The following is a 20,633-nucleotide window of genomic DNA, read 5'->3' as shown; positions in this document are numbered from 1 at the left end:
ACCTCATTTCCATATAAACATTCAAAAGAACTTTAAATATAAAAAAGCTTAGAAATAAACAACTGTCGAAGTTTGATTGTGATGTGTATTAATGATCTTTTTCCCCTTTTTATTACTTTTATTTGTAATGTCTTCCCATGGTCTCAATTAAATGATTTATTTTTATTTTATTATTTTTATTTTAATTGAGACAATGTGCTTCCTGGTGTCGTCATCACTAACGCCCCTCAGCGGGGGCCTCTGATTGGTCCGCGCTGCAGCCCCCTACTCACCTCCTCCCCCCTCTTGTTCTTTTTCTTCTGCTCTCGCGCAAACAGTTGAGCAACGGTTACCGGTTCTTATCAGCCACCGGGAGCCTCCGCCGTCAAAACAGCGCGATTTAACCGGGTCGAACTGACGTCTGTTGGCTCGGAAAAAAGGAAAAAAAAACGTCTGTTTGCTCTCGAATGTGTGCCGAGTGAAAACCCGCCCTCTTCCCCGCCTCCAGGCCAACGGCAGGAGGGCAGAGACGGCGGACGGTGCAGTGTTTTGAACGCGCTAGCTAACTTTCTGCGGAGTTTAGTTTGTTAAAGGCTAACTGCTAGCACCGGATACGAGAAAATCAAGTCGACAGCGCGCGTTTTGTAGCTTAGCTCAGTCAAAACATAAATAAAAATGGTGACTTTCTCGGCGGCAGTGAGACCTCTGATCTCCCACCTCCACCGACAGCTCGTCAGACACGGCAGGAGTCACCGGATAACACCCGTCCGGAGATGCAACCTCACGGCGTGTTCCAGCAAATATGTGCTGTCTCAGAGTGAGTACCTCCATCAGGGGTTCAGGTGTTGTTGGTGTAACGTTAGCCTCCTCCTGTGGTTCATTACCACACAGCTTCACAGGAGGACATCTTCATTTAACTCTCTCAGTGTCAGTGTGGGCATTAGCATAGCAGCGGTTTGGCTGTCACCGTGTTTGCAGCGTTTAAAGCCCTTCATTGTGGCTCAAACACAGCATCAGTCACTTTTGTTGTCATCCGAGAAACGTGCGTGCTGAGCGGTGGAAAAGCTCGGACTGGACTCTGGTCACGGCTGGATTTGCTCCAGCCACGTCTCTGTTGATTCAGCTGTGTCCAGGCTCCAGGTTTTCCACATAGGCGCTGACATCCCCTGATCACTGGCCCATATAGAGGCCATATGAAGCCCTTTCACCTACATAGCTGCCAGCCTGCTGGTGACACATACATGGTGTCAGGGATGTTGTTAGATTCAATATGCACTCAGGAAATGCACTTTTACACCTCCTTATGGCCTCTATCTTATCTCAGGCACATGAGTCCAGTTACAGCTCCTGAACACATCATGTGATAGATGTTGGATAAACAAGTTGCAACATGCGGTAACCTGTGAACTAGAGAAACAGGCTGCATGCCATCAGATGAGCATTGATTTTAGAGCTGCACAATATGTCAAGTACGTCATTCCTTTGTTGCTGCTTGATACCAAAAGAAAACACAGCTCTCTCGCTCATTTTCCATGACAAATCTACAAGGGAAGTCTGTCTGATGAAACAATACTTAAAGGTCCTTCAATGCACAGTTTTTTTTAGTTTTATTCACAAGACTCAGAGTTTGTTGACATGCAGTCTTAATGTGTGCAGAGAACAGGTGAGAAACACCGAGAAGGAAGATTTGGTTGCAGAAAAGAAACACAACATGACTATGTAGGGCTGCGCAATCAATGGAATATAGATCAAAATTGTGTTTTTGGCTTCTAATAATGTAATAACACTTGATTGCTCAAAGAAAACAGGCCATGTTGATAAGATCACTTGGTGTCAACTTGGGTAAATCTGACATTAGAACGTATTATTTCTCTCTTTTCAAAGTATTTTTTGGTCACACACCTTTGTGAGCTGATGGAGACTAGAGGCTTCTCAGTGCACAGTCGCCGAGCTAGCATCTTCCGTTGGCTGCATGGGAGGCGTTTGGGGAACATCGATAAATTGTAGAATATATTGATCAAATCAGAGTCAAATCCAGTTTATTGTCATTTTGCTGTACATACACAGTAGTACAGGCGAGATGAGAGAGCGTTTCTTCAGGATCATTTAATTTGTAAGTTTTGCGAAATGCACGTCTGGGATAAGACACTAAACGTTCACTCTCGCTGTCTCCTGAAGGGGGCGCTGCGTCCATGCACGCCGCCATCAGATAGGCAGATGTTCAGCAAGTGAGGTGTTTTGGGGAAAATTTTATTTTATATTTATTTAACATGATTACTTTTAGTCAAATTTTTGTGCATTGTGTTTTACATCAGCAGGAATGTCGCACAGAATGGAAGTGAAAGCAGTGCTGTTTATTTAAAAATTACAGTGCAATAAAAAAAAGTGCTTATAATTAATGAATAATCGTGATCTCAACACTGATCAAAGTAATCCTGATTACCATTGTGGCCATAGTTGTGCAGACCTAGTCAGCTGTGTAGTAATATTTCAGCTATTGGAAGGATGATGTTGATCAAAAATGGGAACTTTGTCAGCAGTGTCTTGCTATTGTTGCCACTACATGAGGCAGGCAACACAACTGTTTAGTTTGACTATTTAAATCAGTATCATAAAGCTGTGTGTTACGGCTTGGCTCAAAAACTGTAACAAAAGAGGGAGACAACAACTGTGAAGTGACTAAAAAAGATGTTTATTTTAACAAAAAACAATCAAAAGGTGCAACAAACAACCAAATAAAACCCCCAAATCCATGCTGCTGGTGTCCCAGTAGAAGGACAGCTCCTGTCAGAGAGTGAGGGAGGCCTTATGTGGCTGAATGGATCAATCCAACCCTCATCTGGCCTCTGCTAGAAAACACAGGGACACCTGGTGGAGGGTCGGCACATCTGAAGGATGAGATTTGAATGCTATTTTAAAGCAAAAAACTATTTCAGAGTCCTTTACCAGTGTTACACTACAGGAGAAGAGCTCCTAATGGTTTGTTCCTAAATTTTTCTTCACAGTAAATAGTGATTTTTTATTTTTTTTTTGATTAATTTTTGTTTTGGATGCAGATGCAGATGCTCTCCCCTACTAATTCACCCCAGTCATTCTAGGATGAGTCAGTATAGCCAAATTGAGTTTTTTCCAGTCGTCTAAATAAAATTCCTGTATTTTTTTTTATATTGCAGTATATATGGCAGAAAAAGAAAATATTAATGTCAGTTTTTTCCAATATCGTGCAGCCCTGATCTATTTGTGGCCTTTACATGTCAAGCCACTGATATGAGTCATTTCCTTTAAATTACCATTGCCACGGAGCATTCAATACACCAAAGCAGGTCTGACGAGTCCAAACGACGTCCTCACCACACCCAGTCACATCAGATTGTGTCGCTCGCCATCTCAGGCCAACAGCAACCTCAGAGTCAAAATGCAAAAAACATTCAGAAAAACTGTCCAGTACAGCAAAGCTTTTATGTTCAACCATGATAATAAACTAAGTTTATATTTAACTTTAACTAGCTTGTTGTTCTGGGCACTGTCTGGCCAAACAATAATGAAAGGCCTGTTGGTTTAATTTTAAAGTGGCTGACGAGAAATCTGTCCATTGGCCTCTTATTTTGCTATTTTTCTTCATAAAGAGTCATTTCTTGTTCCTTCACTCCTCAGGTGATAACATCTGACTCACAGAAAATGATGGCTTCCTTGCAGCAAGGAGGTGCTCTACTGTCATTTAAACAGATCAGGTTTAGATGCACTCTGTGCCCTGAGTTTAGCCTCACAGGCAAAACCTCAAACAGCGAACAAATTCCACCTCCTTCAGTGGGTTTCCAAATCTAAATCTTGACTTCAGTCCCAGATATTGACCTCCTGTGACCCAAATCTTTAACCTTAAAATATTTTGGTAGATTTTGTCACGGATGTAATGCAGCCTGTGATGAGGTGCTGCCTGACCACTGAGTTCAGGGACCAAAACGCCTTTACAGCTTCTGTTATTATTACCTGGTCAGGCTGTCAGTTTTGGTTGTCTCTGTGGAGGCTTTGAGATCTTTAAAGATACTTCACTATTTTCTGACTTACTGTTTTTGTTGAAACTGTTTCTATGCCAGAGTAACAATTTAAAACCTATTAACCAGACATTTGCATCAGGGAGCTACATGACAACGCAATTCGGTGCAATAAAGGGTTTAAAATAATGTATAGTTTTTCTGTATTTATGTGTTTTAATTCCCCAGATTTGGCAACAGCAGTTAATCACATGAGTTTCTGTTAGGCTTTATGTCTTCTCATGTCCGTGAAGGTATGCTAATTACCAGAACCGCCTCTCAGCACACAGTTGTGTCTCTGTTTGGTAGCAGGTTGGACTGGAGTGAAGCTGTGACCCTCTTCCTGTGTGCGGCACGAAACTAATTGGCTCACAACATGTTGTTACGCTGGCGATTCAAGGCTGTTATTGAAAGTCTTTGAAGTGCTCAGCTCCGGTTGTTGCTTCACATCCAATTCAGAATCAAAGTTCCAGCGTCCCTATTTTATATTTTATTTGCTTTTCTCTTTGGCTTTTATTGTGTTGTGGCTACACAATATGCAGTAAGTGTGTCACTGACTTAGCAGAACTTTGTTAGCTTTATGGACTTTGTCTAAAATTGTTCTACACAACAAGCTATAGACATAGTGTACTGTGCTCATCTCCACCTCCATCAAAAATGGCACATGGGATTTATTGTTAAAAGTAAAATTCATACCTGTGTGAGAGTTTTGAGGTTTTGCTGTCATCCTGCAGTTTTTCCTGACGATCAATCAATGTTTTTTTTTTTCTAAATACTGATTATTGGTAAACAGGAAAGACTGAAAACTGATATTTGAAACTAATATACATTAAAGTCTATATATTATCAGCATGTGATGGCAGGAAACCTTTCATTTATAACTAGATTACTTCACTCATGAGGATTACTATATACTGTGTGGTATAATATGTACAACAGAGATAGAGGTGATGATGTCAGTGTGTCATGATGCTACGACACTCTCCTCTGTTTACTGTGAGGTCGATTGATCGTAATTGAGCAGTTTGTCTCCTGCATTTCTGTCTTTGTTTTGTTAATTTTTCAATATTTTATACGTTAATTACCCACTAAGGCCCATAACTTAAAGCATTATGTTTTATTGTTTTCCAGACACTGTTGATATGTGGCTGCCTCCTAACTTAGCCGCTAGCCGTTAGCGTAGCCTTAGCCGCTGTGAAAGTAGTGAATTTCCTCATTTTTGACTGTGCTTCTTCATTTCATGCAGGTTGTGTTTACACTCGAGAGATACGTCTGTCAGTTAGAGTGGACCGTTAAAGTTAAACACCAGAGCCAAAGTAGCTCATTTAATTTATTGTATCTGAAATCTTTTAATAAAATAACAATACAGACAATCACAAAACGGCACAATATGATAATATAATAATAATAATAATCAGACATTCCGATAATCAGTGAAGAAAAAGCATTTGTGTTACCTTATTTGGCAGAAATATATGCAATTTTCTATTACTTCTGACAATTTAACAAACAAAAATGTCTGTTGTGCTTGAATAAATGAAACCCCAATTAACACAAGTGGCTAAAAAAGTTTTTTCTGTTGTGATCACTGTTGCCCTGGTGATTCTGCTTCAACCTCTTTGAGAGCTGCCAGAAATTCCTGTACACAGGAAAAGCCCTGATCCTGTGTTCGCAGGGATTCAGTAAAGTCAGCATCTTGCTCAAAGGCATCTCTGCAGGTCAGATGTATATTGCAGGAATGAAGCCCTGGATCAAGTTTGCTCTTGGCACACTGGTCCCTCGTACTGATTTGTGACATCTGATAGTCTTGACTGAGTGAAACAGAATCAACCTCACAGCTGACAATTACAAAATGAATGAGCACGAATGGCTTCGCAAGCACTTATTGTGCGTCCGTGCAATAACAGAGTCGGGCGGCCAACTCCCCCAGGAGGAGCTGCTGAAATCCGATGAAGACGAAGGTCATCTCCCAGTCAGACCTGTTCGGCTTGGCTCTCAGCGGAAACCTTGGATGAATGAAGAGGAAAACAATAGACTGAGCTGCCTTTGTGCCCTTTGACAGCTGCACCTTTTTTCTCTCTCTCTGCAGATCTTAATCCACATCAGACAGGGAAGTAATGTTTTAAAAGAGTTTTATGAGGGGAGTTTTTATTTTATTTTTTGGGGGCAATTTCAAAAGGCGCCCAAGAAGGCGGAAAGAGGGAGGCAGAGAAAGTGAGCAGAGTTTAATTAGTAGTCGGGTCCGTTGACAGACGTTGGCCCGAGCCGGCGGTTTGACCGGCCAGAGGTCCTGGTCTGGTTCTCCTGCTGTGGAGGGGAGCTGGGGGCGTGCCAGGACATTCCGCGTGTCACTTTCAGTACAGCCAGCCCACTTCTCTCTTATTTAGTAATATCCTTTAAGGAAAAAAAAAAAAAAAAAGAGAAGCAAGAGGACTAGAAGGAAGCACTACTGCTCACTTGCTCCTTTTCTCATTCATTTCCTTCTTGCAGCTCGAGGAGGAAGGATTTCTAGCGCTGCCTCTGTGTAGTTTGTGGTTGATTTTGGTTTAGTAGTTTTAAAATGGATTGTGTAAAAATGCAGGAAGCGGCCGAGTACAACATGAAAAGTAGGTGTCAGCATTTTTTTATCCGTTTTTTCCGTTGTCTCTTTACGGTTTGAACAGGAGCTGCGATTTAGCTATGTCTGTGTAAAATCTGTAATCTGATTTTTCTCTTTGATTTCCTTCCGCTTCTTCTTCTTCTCCTCCTCCTCCTCACCTCCAGTGCATCCCATGTGGCAGGGACCCCTCGCGGTACCAGGAGGCGATCGACAGTCTCCCATAGACATCGTCGTACGAAAGAGCGTCTTCGATTCGAAGCTGAAGCCACTAGAAACCGAGTACGACCCGCAGACGTGTCAGCAAATCTGGAACAACGGTTATTCCTTTCTGGTCGAGTATGACGACACTACAGACAAGTCCAGTGAGTACATGTTTTAGTGAGTTTTGTTTAAAAAAAAAAGAAAATCCCCAAAGGTATTTAAATGTGCACATACCTGCCCTTTAGAAATCTAGAAAGCAAGATTATGGTTGAAGGAATGAAAGTTTTGATCCACACAAGAGGATTATCTTCTCCTCCAACCCCCATTCAGGAGCCCTGGGTATGTGGGAAAGTGCAGTAATCAATCCTACACTCAGAGTGGCACGTGGAAATGGAAATGATGACTGTCATGTGACCGACCTCTACAACTACAACGTAATCTGCCTTTTAAGTGTTGGTCACTCTGGCATAATTACTGGGCTGCACCAAAACGTTATAACCTCCCAGACCATCGAGAACCTAAATATAAACCTTATTATAAACACTCAAAGCCGCTAAAATAACCAGTTAGCAGGTGTGTCGTGCTCCCAGTCTTTGTGTCAGGAGCTTAGAGAGAACAAAGACAGGTTTATGAGAGTTAGAAGTGAAGATTAGGGTTTTACCAGTAATATAAACAAAGACGCAGTGACGTGGTGTTGGCAGGAGAACAGTCAGCCTTTCAATCGATCGCTGCAGTATACAGGTAGGAATCAGTGATCTGGTCGTATTACTGCCACTGATAAGCAGTTTATGGGGCAATGAAATACTTTACAGGAGATTGTAGCATCCCACTGAGATGTTTCCTGGTCGTTTTTAGGTCAGAGTTGCTGCCTGAGCAACCGAAACACAAAGAGGTAGTTCAGCAGGACAGTAAAATGTGTGGGAGTCAAAGTACGATGCGCTGACCTACGTGTCCTCTGACTTTGCCGTGCAGCGCTGAAAGGGGGCCCCCTGCAAGACAAATTCAGGCTGTGCCAGTTCCACTTCCACTGGGGGGAGAGCAACGCCTGGGGGTCGGAGCACACCGTGGACAGGAGGCTGTTCCCTGCAGAGGTACCGCAAAAATATCATAAAAAAATAAACCCAGTAAGGCGGCGGAGGCGATCACATACAGGAAACAATGTTTACAACCATTCGCTTTCAGAAACATTAAATATGAACACATGAAGACAGTCCAGCTTCCCGCAGTTGCTGTTTTATTATTACTTTATTATCTGTGCGGCTTTAATTTACGCATTAAAAAGTGACAAATCAAAAGCTCTTTATTGTGTCTTGCGTCATCGGGCTGATGAGTAACTCTGTGTCGCTGTATGAGAGCGCTTCAGTGATATTTAGGTCAGTTTCATGTTGACGTGGAAATCAGCGTGGATTTATTGCACTGCTTTCTCTCTTTGGAATTGTTCTTGCTTGGTGGTAAAGAAAGTTGTTGTTAATCATTGTTTCATTTGTATTCATGCGGTCAAAGCAGGCTTGTTTAACTTTTAATAGCTGGACTGGATACGTATTGCAGATTTCAACACTTCAAGAACATTTCAGATCCCCACAGTGACCTTGTTCCACTCCACAAGTGTCATTTCAACACATCATCATTCTTCCAGGACCAATGAAGCCGCTATCACATTCATGTACATGCAGCTTCCTGTTACAGATGTCTAGAATTTAGCTGCAGATGTGAACTTCATATATCTGCGGCTGAATGGTGACTAGTTGTAATTAAAGTTTGACATATCTACAGTTCAATGTTGACTAGTTGTAATTATAATGCAAGATATCTTTAATTTCCCTCAATTCATCACACTTTATAAATATCTCTAAGTGCGTTTTAAGTGGTCAAAATGATGTTGTATGTGAATAATGTAATGCAACTAAAGATATCTTGACAAGGTGAATGAGGTTGCTGATATCTGCAGCTGGATTGTAACTAATTCTGACTTTAGATATCAGTATAATCAGTATAATTCAAGACATCTTCAATTCCCCTGAATTAAAGATAATTACATTTTCCTTTTTTGACATTAATTTATTTCTCGTATGTATTTCAAACTGTATTACATCCTGAACCAGAGTTTAGACTCTGTGACATGACGTTACAAATATCTGGACTTGACTCAGAAACTACGGCAAGTGGGAGGCAGAGGCGTCTTGCTTTTTCAATATAGTACGGCTCTGCTTCGTCATGTCAAAGCAGTCAGAGGCCAACATTTGGGTAAATTCAGACCACAAGTCTCTATAGAAACAAAGCTCTGAATCTCAACAAACTCCTCATTGATGAGCTCTTTATGCTGCACAGTTTTTTTTGTGATTTTTATCCACCACAGCAGCTGTTATTACTTCTGCTAACACTGGACACATGTTTGGCTGCACCGATATCCAATGAGAGGGCAGCGTCATGGCCAACAGTTCAGACTAGTCTTTTGAAATAGATGTTTGAAAACCTCAGTTTGGACCCGTTATTGTTTAACAGGTCCCAGCAGCTGAATTATTGACTGTAACTGTTTTTTTGACGGGTCGCGGAGTGACGTCCATTCAGACTAGTCACAGTGTAATTAGTCACAATAATGTTCATATCTGTACCTTAAATCCCAGATAGTCAAAGTCACCTATTAAATCTTAAAACCACTTGTGGTTTTTGGTTAGAAGAGTTGCGTCAAACCGACATTAGGCCTCTGAATAAGTCTGTCTTTGCACAGTTTGAAGCTTCAAAGACTCCAAAAGTAAAACCGTCGCCTCTGCAGCACACCGTACCTGTAACGGCAGCGTTCTCCTGTGCACACACTCTGTTGTTGCTCTAACAAAAAAAAGAAAGTGCTGACCTCCCTGCTGCTGGATTAATGTAGCATGCTAAGTACAGAGGCACCGCAGTCACGTGTGAGGCAGGTATGTGTGTGTGTGTGTGTTATCGCAAGTCACTGAATGGAACGACTCAGATGTGTAGGACTTGACTTCACAGTTGGTCCTCTGCACTTGAAATGTTTCCTTTAACCTCTGCCAGCTGGTGTTGCTCAACAAAATGAACAAATCTAACACACAAAAGCGGGTTTCAGATACAATTGGCCATATTTAAACTGCAAAGAGTAAAAGTTTATAGATGCTGCTGTTGTTTTGCAGTTAATAGAAGTTTCTTGCAAACTTTCGCTGCAACCAAATGCTTTGTGTGTACAATAAAACCTTTTTATTTTACATATCAGCCTGAAGTTGGTTTTTCATTGTTAGTTTTTAAGTAGGTTCATTTTAAAACAAACATAATGAACTCAAAGATTGATGTTTATTTATTGATCTACATTTTAATTGAGGTACATAAATGAAGTAATTTATGTGTCTTCTTAAGTTTAATGATGATGTTTGATTACAATTATTAAGAATTGTAATGAAAAAAAGTGAAATCTGGTCCAAAACTGTGCCTGAAAAAAGGGCTTTTAAGGGTTAAAAGAGGAGAGGAGGAATGGAAACCAACACTGCAGAGGTTCACAGCACAAATGTTGACTCAGTTTTCATTCATTTGTCTTCTAATCATGTTCCCCTCTTAAGTATTGACGAGCATAACCGATGAGGGCGTGCTGCCAGAGTCTTGGGTCTAACTTTGTTTATTCAACTCTTTTTATATCCCCAAAGCTAAACTCAAACATGAGGGGCGTGTTCGTCTCCCAGCCGGCCGGTACAGTCGCTCGCCGTCACGTTTGACTCCCGGACATCTATTTTCATGTTGTTCCATTACCGTGTCTTACGTAACAACAAGTTCCAGTGACTGTGTGTCCTCTTGTTGTCGGGAATTTGAACATGTCGTGGTTCTCATCACTCAGTGCTCGTTGTGTGTCTGCAGAGCATCAAGTTACAGCCGCGACTAATAACTCTGTTGTGTGTCTAATACAATTAGCAAAACGCATCTCTTTCTATTTGAAACATGCAAAAGAAGGAGCTCTTGCTTTGATCAGACCAAAGAAGGCGAATTAGAAAGAATGTATTTAGAGGAAACCGTGAAGTGGATTAAAACATATACTCATGATGTTTACTGTGTTTGTGTTTTCAGCTGCATTTGGTTCACTGGAACTCCGACAAGTACAGTCTGTTTGAGGAGGCAGTGATGGAAGACAACGGACTCGCTGTCATTGGAGTTTTCCTGAAGGTGCAACACAGTTTTAACTCTCTGCAATGTTTAGAGAAAAAAGCAGTGATCAATGCACATTGAGCTTTGGTTGAGATGGTGGTGTTCACACGGCAGAGTGTGATTATAATCTGGATTAATGTCTGATCTCTGTGTAGGTGGGAAAAAGACACGAGGGGCTGCAGAAGCTGGTGGACGCTCTGCCTGCAATCAGACATAAGGTCAGTCACACACATCCATACCGTTTAAAAGAACAATAATAATAAAAATAAAAATGATAATAATAATGATAATAATAATTATAGTGATAATGATAATTATAATAATAGTAATAATACATTTATTTATATAGCACCTTTAAAAGAAAAAAGAAAAGAAAAGAAAGATACTCATAAGAAGGACATTGAACAACAGTAGGCCGCTCAGTCCAAACATAGTAAAAGATTTTAAAAATAAAGTAGCATAACCACACCAGATAGAATCATTAAATGCCATGTCAGGTAAGAGAAAGAACAAGTTGAATAAAAGAAAATGGGAGCTAAAACTATAAACACAAGGCTAAAAATAATAATAATGATAATAATAGTAAATAAATCTGTACATAAATAACGGGTAAAAAAAAGAATAAAATGAACAATAAAATAAAGAAAATAAAAAATCAATTATAAATAAAAATAGACAATAAAAATAATCATATTAAAAATAGAAATAGACATTTCCGGAAGCCTATTTAAAAAAAAAAAAAAAAAAAAAAAGGTTTTAAGAAGTGATTTAAAACAAGATACTGATTCACCCAGATGATGACTGTTCCTCTCTGATATTTATCCTCCAGTCTTGTGACTGCATGTTTTTCCGTTTGCTAAAAGCATCACAAACTCTAAACCTGCTGATGAAAGCTGCTTCTACAGAAGGTGGCGCCCTCTAGCTGTTAAAGACTCACTTACAGGCAACAAAACATCTGAGTGTGTTATTCACCAAGCAGTCAGAAGAAATAAGTCTGGAACTGAAGCCATTTTAACCCAATATAATATCTACTAGACGTGATCGGGTACCTCAGTTCAGTAGAACAGCTTTTAAGTTGAGCTCCATCCAAACAAACAATAAAGATTCAGGAAGCTTTGCAGAGTTTAAAACCAGCCTCAGTGTTTGGCTGAAGTCAGCAGATTGGATTTTATTTATTATCTCACACTGATGGACTTTTACGTTTTGTGTTTATTGCTCTGTGGTTACCTCAACAGGTGCAAGTTAGCTGCTAGTCTGCTTCAACTACTTTTAATTATGCTCTATTTCTGCAAAATAAACAAAACAAATAGCCGTGTTTTCACTGCATCTAAAGAACTGGAGATAGTAAAATCACACCCAGCGGCCACTTTATTACTTAGACACAGTTTATATACGTCACTGCAGGGCGTTTGATCGTGAACCCTCATTGATTAAACTGTGAATCTTACTGTAGTTACAGACAGAAGTTATACAACAGTATTTCCCTCTCCTGCTCTGGTTGTATCATCTGAAGGTGACTGATTGATGTTAAATCGCTGCTACTTCACGCCTTATCACTAATAACGTCCGATAAGGCTGCTGTTGATCAAATAAGATAATACAGGACGCTCGCTGAATAGCACTTGTGTAATACTTATCTGGCAAATTATACACTAGATAATAATTAGCTTGTGATGGTTGTAGTATTAGGATGAAAGCACGGCGCTGTGTTTCTCTCACATCAGTCTGTGGTATAAAGTAAAATTGTGAGACTTTCCAGCACTGAGTTGTTCAGACTTCTGCTCTGAACGTCATTCTAACTTCATGCAGCTTCATTGAATATATGTGTCTCACTCTGTGTTGTCCGTCTGCAGGACAGCATCGTGGAGTTCACCCGGTTCGACCCCGGCTGCCTGCTGCCCGCCAACACCGACGACTACTGGACGTACCACGGCTCTCTGACCACGCCTCCTCTGACCGAGTCCGTCACCTGGATCGTCATGAAGCAGCACATCGAAGTCAGCCACGACCAGGTGCGTTACACTGTGTGCAGCACATTAAAAGTAGATCACAAGTTTTGCCTGTAAAAATATCGTCCACATCTGCACCTCTGGAGTGTTTTCAAAGCTTCTTTTAGCTCCTTGTTTTGTTTTTGTAACCTCCAATTGTGGCTAAATTAGCACGTCAGACTTATTTCTATAGCACTTTTTAGACAAATAAAATGCAACACAGAACAGTAAAAACAACCCCCCACCACCAAAGTCATGTTATAAATAAAGGACTCGAAAACAGAAGGATTGATGAACTGAGGAAACCATGTCCTGTATAACGTGTGCAATGAGGAAACACCAGATGAGATAAAATGAAAAAAAAAAGGTTCCCCTTTTCTAAAAAATCTATTATTATTATTATAGAAGTAAAAAATTATAAAAACAGAATAAGAAATGGTAAAAATTAAGTAATAAACTATAAATTAAATAGATCAAAATAAGTGATGAATAAAGAAATCAATAAATGGAATTAGTTCTAAGAAGTGTAATAACAAATAAACTCTATTAAATCAGTCAAAGGCCTGACTAAAATGGAAGGTCTTGACTTTTCCTTTGATGTTTATAATGCTCGGCTCTTAGAAAACTCCCCTGTGGTTAACATTCAGCCACCAGGGAACAATCGATGTCTTTTGGCTTCACTTTTGGAAAAATGTCCTGAATGTTACTGCTGCAGCGTAGAAAACATTCAGCAGAGAGCAGATGGACAAAATCAGATGTCTGGAGCAGAATGTGGAACAAGTCGTCCTTCGTTTGGATTTAGAGCAAGTCATGTAAGGCACAAACAAATGAAATGCAAAGAGAGTTTAACAAAGACAAAGATCAGTAAAGTGAACAAAGTCGAGCTTTTAGAGACATGAATTTATCTCAGGAGTTAGTGAAGATCAAAGCAGAGCTAAAGTTAGAAACACAAAATCAAATAAATTCAAATTAGTGTAACTTTTCAACTGTTTGCTATAAATGTGATGAGAGTCAAAGCAGACGGTGTTCTGCTGCCTCCATGTGGCCAAAAATAGTCGATGCAGGTTTGTCATTTTTTATTTGAAGTCATACAGAATTCAGTGAATCACAAATACAGTCAGATAAACATAACATGAACACCAGAGCGTGCAGATATTATGGTACTATTTAGTGATCAAACTGCGTCCTGTTCAGCAGTTACATGTAAATAAGTTCATTGTGAATCAGCAGGTAGACACAAGAAATATACTAAATAAAACTGATAAAGAAATTAATAATCATTAAAAAAAACGATTAAAAAAAATTATAGGAAAGATATAAAAACATTAAAAATGCAAAAAAATAGTAACTGAATAAATTAGTTATGTGTTATAGTTATCTATGTATAATAAAGAGGGAATTGTACAAAGCATGAATATCAGTGGTGTCCCATTTCTTTCTGTACCTCTTTAAACTTCTTGCCATACAGCATGACATTTTAGCACAACATCTTGTAAAATAGTGAATGTTCTCAGATGTCGACTGATGTAAAAGATCTTTAAACCGAAGCTTAAAGGTTGGAGGGAATCTCTCCTTCAATACAAGCAGCAGAAGTCCTGAAGCTAATTGGTGCAGCTTTAACCTTCTGAACCCTCAAATCTGACAGCTACTTTCAAAGGCACGTTAGTATTTAAAAAGAAATGCCAAAATTATACATTTAATCAGAGCCAGAAACTGTAAAAACAGAAAGAATGCATTGATTTTCAATTTTTCTGACTGTTTTGTTGGGAAACGTAACCAAATCTGAGCTTCAAACTGGAAATATTTAATCAAATTCCCTTTATTTTACATGTTTTGTGTTAAAAATTGCCAAAAATAACCCTTTTGCTCTAATCAGATTCTATAAACTAAGCATTCTGTGCTTTTGGCGCAACTGATGAATCATTAATAAGTCATCAGCAGCCAACAGTCACATGAGTGAAATTCTTAGACTTTTTGACTGAACTGCAGGCAGTGTTTGTACAGAGGAGACGAGTACGGAAATAAACGAACATGTAAGAAGTCAAATATCTACAGTGTCTAAAGTCACCAATTCTCTGTTCCAGTGTTGATAACTCCTGTGAACAATGTTGAATCCAGTTTTTTTTTCATCTATGCATTGTGGGTTTGTCGTACTGCACAGAAGACATTCCTGAGTTCTGTCTCCTTCTAGTCATGGTTGTTCTGTTTCCATAGAGCTACAGGGCTTTAAATTGCAGAGAAAAATGAATCCACAGTGAGGAAAGATGCAACAGGATTAAACAAAAGAACAGAAACTGGTTGTGCTTCTCTCCATTTAAGACGTGTAAGTCATCTAATTGTTACAGCTGTTCAATAAACCACCAACCAGTTCTCCTCCATCTTTCACAATAAAACTCCTTCAGTGACATGTTCCAGAGTATGACGGTAACCAAACTGAACCAGTCCTAATTCGCTTAAGGTGTGTCCAGATGTGCAATTATTTAAACCAGCATGACGACATTTAAGGTTCAAGATGCGCAACTCAGACAGTGACGTCTATCGGCTGGTTAAAGTCTCTTTCCGGCTCTGTTGTCCTTCAGCTGGCGGTTTTCCGGAGCCTCCTGTTCACGTCGGCCGAGGAGGAAGTCCAGAAGAGCATGGTGAACAACTTCCGGGTGCAGCAGCCTCTGCGGGGTCGAACCGTGCGCTCGTCCTTCACGCCCTTCCTGCAGGAGGCGCCGCCCGCCGAAGGCCACCAGCACTGACGTCCTCCACACAGTAACACACTGACCAGAGATTATCTCACCGCCATCATCACACGGCGCTCTCAACAGCATCTGAAGCAAAAAAACACATATGCAAAAGTACGACCAAGTTCCCTCTGAGGAGCTCCAGTCGTACTTTGTGCCGTTTTTCTATCATGAATATAATTATTTTGCTTTTACAAACAGTTTTACACAGTAGGGGATGGTTGGGATCGAATGATTTTACTTTTTTTTTAAGATTTTGGTTTGATCGTTGCAGACCAATAACCAATAAGGGATGGTTGCAGTGGGGGAAATATGTAGTTTTACCGGTTTTATGAATAACAATCCTATTTATTGTGCATTTGCAGCTCATTCGGTTACTGCGTGTGAGTGTGTAGCTGCAGCTCGGCGTTGGAAACGACACCCAGCTGCAGGTAGAAACTCTCCACAGCAGCTCTGATCCGTTTGTCTCCATAAAAGGAGGCTGAAGCTGCCGTCGGTTTACAGCTCAGCGCCCAGGAGATTGTAATAGGGGGATTCGTCTCCACTTAAATACAGATTCTATCCACAGTCACCAGTGGCTTTGCACCAAAAGTTCACTTTTTAAACTCCTGAATGATCAGGTTTTGATTTATTGCTGATTTTTTTTACATCATCTACTCTATAAAGATCAATAGAATGTGTTTTCTTCATCTGTTACAAAGAGATTATACTGTATACGGTACATCTGACATTCAGAAGCCTTTGTTTGACTCAAACATCCTTTACTTTGGAGTTTTTAAACTCTGCCTCGGTTCTCCCGCCCGGAGCCCATGTTACTAATATGCAGCGGTTACTGAAGCACATCCGTGTGTTCTGATTGAAACGAGCAGTTCTCTTCACAGCAGCCTGAAATAGCCACAGTGCCTTAAGTGATCTCCGCTGGCAGCGTTTCGTCTCCCAGAGCATGAGAAGTGTCTGGGCTCCTCCGTCAGGCTGTGGTTTAAGCACACGGCAGCAGTCAAGGCTCAGCTGACGTTTGGTATTTTATCGCCTCCTTTATCTCTGCGAACGAAGGACGAGGTCTTTTCCTGAACACCGCTGGGGCTCCGACTGCAGGAGTTTCTGGACCGTTTATCCACTTTCACAAAATGAGTGCCTGAGCTGCCTTCAGAGATCACTTTACTTCCTCCATTAATGGCAAAAAAATTAAGAAATGCAATGTTTTCTGCATCACAGTTGCATCTCAAGGAGTTTAATGTTTTTCCATCTTCTCACGACTGTATCACTGTTTTTAATCGTACCAGTATCACTCAGTGCTCCACTTTGTTCGCACTTAAAATCTGGTCTGAGATCTCAATCTAAACAGCAATGTGTGGAATTTACAGATCCAGTATTAAACCTCCTGAGCTGCTCACGGACTCATCAGGGTCGCCCCGATGAGAGGAAGTTAACATCTCCACATCACATACATCAATGTGTGTGTTAAACTCCTGTTTACAGCTATAGATACGTGTAAAAAAAAAAGAATTTTAGTGGCAGAATTAGTGCAAATATGAGGTAAATTGCCAGAAAATTAAATATCAGCGATGTCCCGTTTCTTCCTGTATAGCTTCATTTTAGCACAACCTCTTGTATACTGAATTTTGTCGAATGCCGAATAATGTCAAACATCTTTAAACCAAAGCTTTAAGGTTGGAGGGAATCTCTTCTTCCATTGAATCAGGAGAAGTCGTGCAGCTGATCGGTGCAGCTTTAACCTTCTGAACTCTAAAACCTGCCAACGAGTTAAAATTATAGGGTTTATCAGAGCCAGAAAGTGTGAAAACAGAAAGAATTGATGGATCTCCAGCTTTCTGACAGTCCTTGAACTACTCATCTTATCTATTCTGCATGTCTCATTTAAAAATTCAGCAAAAATAAACCTGTAAATAAACACTAAACTCAGAATTACTGACACCTTATAGACGTGATTCAGGTTGACAGCAGAGAGAAGGTTTCTGGGATGAAACTTGAAGTACAGTTTATATATTATATGCTGTAGTTCAGGCTTGTTTCTGACTGAATTAAATGTTGGTCAAAGTGATGCTTGTGTGATTATGACGCCGCCACCCAACAAGCTAAACACGAGGCTAACGTTAGCGAGCATACAGATAATTAGCCTTCATGTTTTCAGTTCTCGCTCTGTAGATGAACTGTGTCGACCTCCAACAGTTTTCTCCTCCAGACTCGGTTAGCCTTCTGCTTTTGTTTTAGCTTTTAGCTGCTTCTTAATTATTACGGTTACGCTAAGTTGTTGCACCAAAGTCTTGAATCTTTGCGATGACGCGAGGCGACGCTCTGCTTCCTGATTCGTCCCTCTGGTGCAGTCATCCTCATAATATCCCGCATCATGTGACACGCCGTTATTTTTCTGATCTCTGAAGCTTCTCCTCAACCTAATTTCTTAATCTGTGAGGAAACTCCTGCAGTGTGAGCAGCACAGTGAACGTAGCGAAGGAGCTCAGTAAACGCTGCCTCGGCTGAACTCAACACAATAAATCAGGCTGTGGTTGTTGGAGAGCTGCCGTCTTCACTCAGCCGTCTGCTTCAGTTGACCTTCTGTCACCTCGTGTTTGTTTTTTATTCACAACAGACGATCAATCAAATTAACACCGTCTGATTTTACTATTTGGGGATTTGGGAAGGGTTTAAACTGACACCTGTTGTAACGCAGAATCTCTAAACTACATGTTTTTATTTTAACAAAACGCACAAAAAGGTGCTACTTCTCAAAGCGACGCAGTGGGACCAACCGACCACAGCAGCCTCATTTATTTTAACTTCTTCATCCAGTGCTTTAAAATCCTTTTTCTTCCCTAACATCTGCAGTAAATTAGACGCTCTGTGGTTTTTACTAAATGGAAGATTTTGTAATTGGGAGGGAACGTGTGCAGCGTTGAATCATCCAGAGAAGTCTGGAGGTTCTCCAGCTGTGGCTCTCGTTGTGAAACTCTGCGTGAATCTGCAGGAAGATAAAGAGAGGTCTGAGGTAGAGCCGAGGCCAGATAAAAAGATACGAGACGCATGAGGAAACCTGTTTCTGAGAGGGAGGCAGAACGCTGCATCGACTCTGCCGAAGTTCCCTCCTTTTTCGTCTCGCGGTTGAGTCACGGTTGTCTTCGTGATTCTTCGGCGACAATGAAGCTGGGCCTCCGACGCTCACACGAGGCCTCCCGCTGCAGAACCTCTGCCGGTTCTCCAGCTGAGGCCGAAGCTGCTCTGAAAGAACCAGAACGTACCGAAAAGACGCGACGCTTTGTGAACTTGTCGCGAAGGCTTCAGGCTGCTCACATTAACGCTGAGGGAGGAGGATCTTAGAAAAGTTGATGAGGTTGTGTTGCTTTTTTTTTTCTTCTTCTTCTACGTGTTAAACCAACGTGGAGACAAGGGATCTGGTACTGCCTTCATCTTGTACAGCTGTATTTTATTGATGTATTTGAAATGTGCACCATCGTCTGCCTTCATTTTTCATGGCAAGTTACTTTTTTATGCCTTTTTTTTTTTTTCATTTTGATGCCATTATTGTCAACATATCGCAATGCAAATGTTAAATCAGCTGAAAATGATTGTCTGAACTGCCTTTTAGAGATCACTTTACTTCCTCCATAAATGGCAAAAAAATAAATAAATGAAGGCGCGTGATGTTTCCTGCGTCACAGTTTCATCTCAAGGAGTTTGACATCTTCATCTTGTCATAACTGTATCACTGTCTGCCTTTCTGATCACACGACGCTGTACTTTGTTCACATGTTTTACTGTTTGTGCGTCTTCTCTGGCCTTCTGTAGCTCCGTGGGATGTTTTAGCAGGTGTACGTTGTGTCCTATATGCTGTATGCGGTGCATATTTGAGCTGTTTATTTGTCCAGTGTGCCGCCCACATTCCTGCCCCGCGGGGCCCCATGAGGCCCCTCTCCCCTCCCAGCATGCCTCGCTCCACCTGGATGGCTCCTTATGTACCATCCAGCTGTGTGTTCAGGAAGGGTGTCGCCCCAGAGACCCTCCACCTCCGATGTAAATATGATTTTAAAGAAACTGACATGTATATCAATAAAGTAACATGAAGTAAAGAGGATTCCTGTGTTTCTGTGTTTTTAATGATCTTATGAGCGACGTGTTTCATTTGAAAACATGTTTTCTCTATAAGAGTGAATGAGTGTTACTTAAATCTGCCAAAATCAGAGCAAGTTTGATTATTTTTACATGAATTATGTGGTTTTAAATGGGTCAAACTGCACTAACGTACCAATCTGAGGTACTTGTGCTTCTTGTGAGTTTTTTGTTTTCACACCACTTTATATTTCTGCTCCTCTACAGTTTGTTTTAGTGCCATTGTTACTTTGCAAATTAAGATTTTTGTGTTCAAGTCATGTGAGAATCTTAGAGAACATGATGCTTCATCAGGAATCAAACTCCCCACCAGTTTTATTTATTTGCAGTTTCTTGCATGTAAGTGTTCAGTGATGGAACAAGTATTTAGATCCTTTACTTTGGTCAAAATTACCAGTAGAGCAAAATGTAAAAACACGCAATTCCTACTAAAAGTCCTGCATGAGTAAAAGTACCTAAACACAAAGCAACCTGCCAAAGTTTGAACAAGTTTTATTGTTTCAAATGATGGTTTGACATCTGCAAAGCTGCACTAAAGCACAAATCTGAGGTACTTGTACTTCTCTTGTGTCTTTTGTTTTCATGCCACTTCATACTTCTGCTTCTCTGCAGTTCTTTGACCACTATTATTACTTCTCAAATTCAGTTTTTTTTCATGCAGCGTACATGACAAGCTTAGAAAATATGATGCTTTGCTGTAGTTATTTATTCAGTCAATGCACGTACAAGTGCCCAGAGGTTAAAGAAGCATTTAGATGCTTAAAAGTTTCGAAAAAGTCCCAAATCCTACTTAAGTATAAGTACCTAAGTATTAGCAGCAACGTGTGGTTGAAGTATT

General features: G+C 40.5%; 1 protein-coding gene across 4 annotated transcripts; it reads left to right on the top strand.

Annotated features, from left to right (window-relative positions):
* The first annotated feature begins 311 nt into the window (after positions 1-311).
* Positions 312-19,760, top strand: ca5a (carbonic anhydrase Va). Of its 4 annotated transcripts, none has more exons than XM_008286523.1 (7): positions 312-796; positions 6,774-6,971; positions 7,783-7,901; positions 10,876-10,971; positions 11,109-11,171; positions 12,807-12,965; positions 15,521-19,760. In XM_008286523.1, exons 1-7 carry the CDS (start codon positions 655-657, stop codon positions 15,683-15,685), a joined length of 942 nt encoding a protein of 313 aa, XP_008284745.1. In that variant the 5' UTR covers positions 312-654; the 3' UTR covers positions 15,686-19,760. The 4 variants fall into 4 exon arrangements, with proteins under 4 accessions (XP_008284745.1, XP_008284747.1, XP_008284746.1 ...); XM_008286524.1 differs by lacking the exon at positions 312-796 and adding an exon at positions 6,421-6,616; XM_008286525.1 differs by lacking the exon at positions 15,521-19,760 and having other exon boundaries at positions 12,807-13,285.
* Positions 19,761-20,633: the final 873 nt, after the last annotated feature.

The sequence above is a fragment of the Stegastes partitus genome, unplaced genomic scaffold (assembly GCF_000690725.1).
Source record: "Stegastes partitus isolate 25-593 unplaced genomic scaffold, Stegastes_partitus-1.0.2 Scaffold458, whole genome shotgun sequence".
Taxonomy (NCBI): Eukaryota; Metazoa; Chordata; class Actinopteri; family Pomacentridae; genus Stegastes; species Stegastes partitus.
Note: the sequence above shows the minus strand (reverse complement) of the source record. Positions and strands in the feature narration are given on the sequence as shown.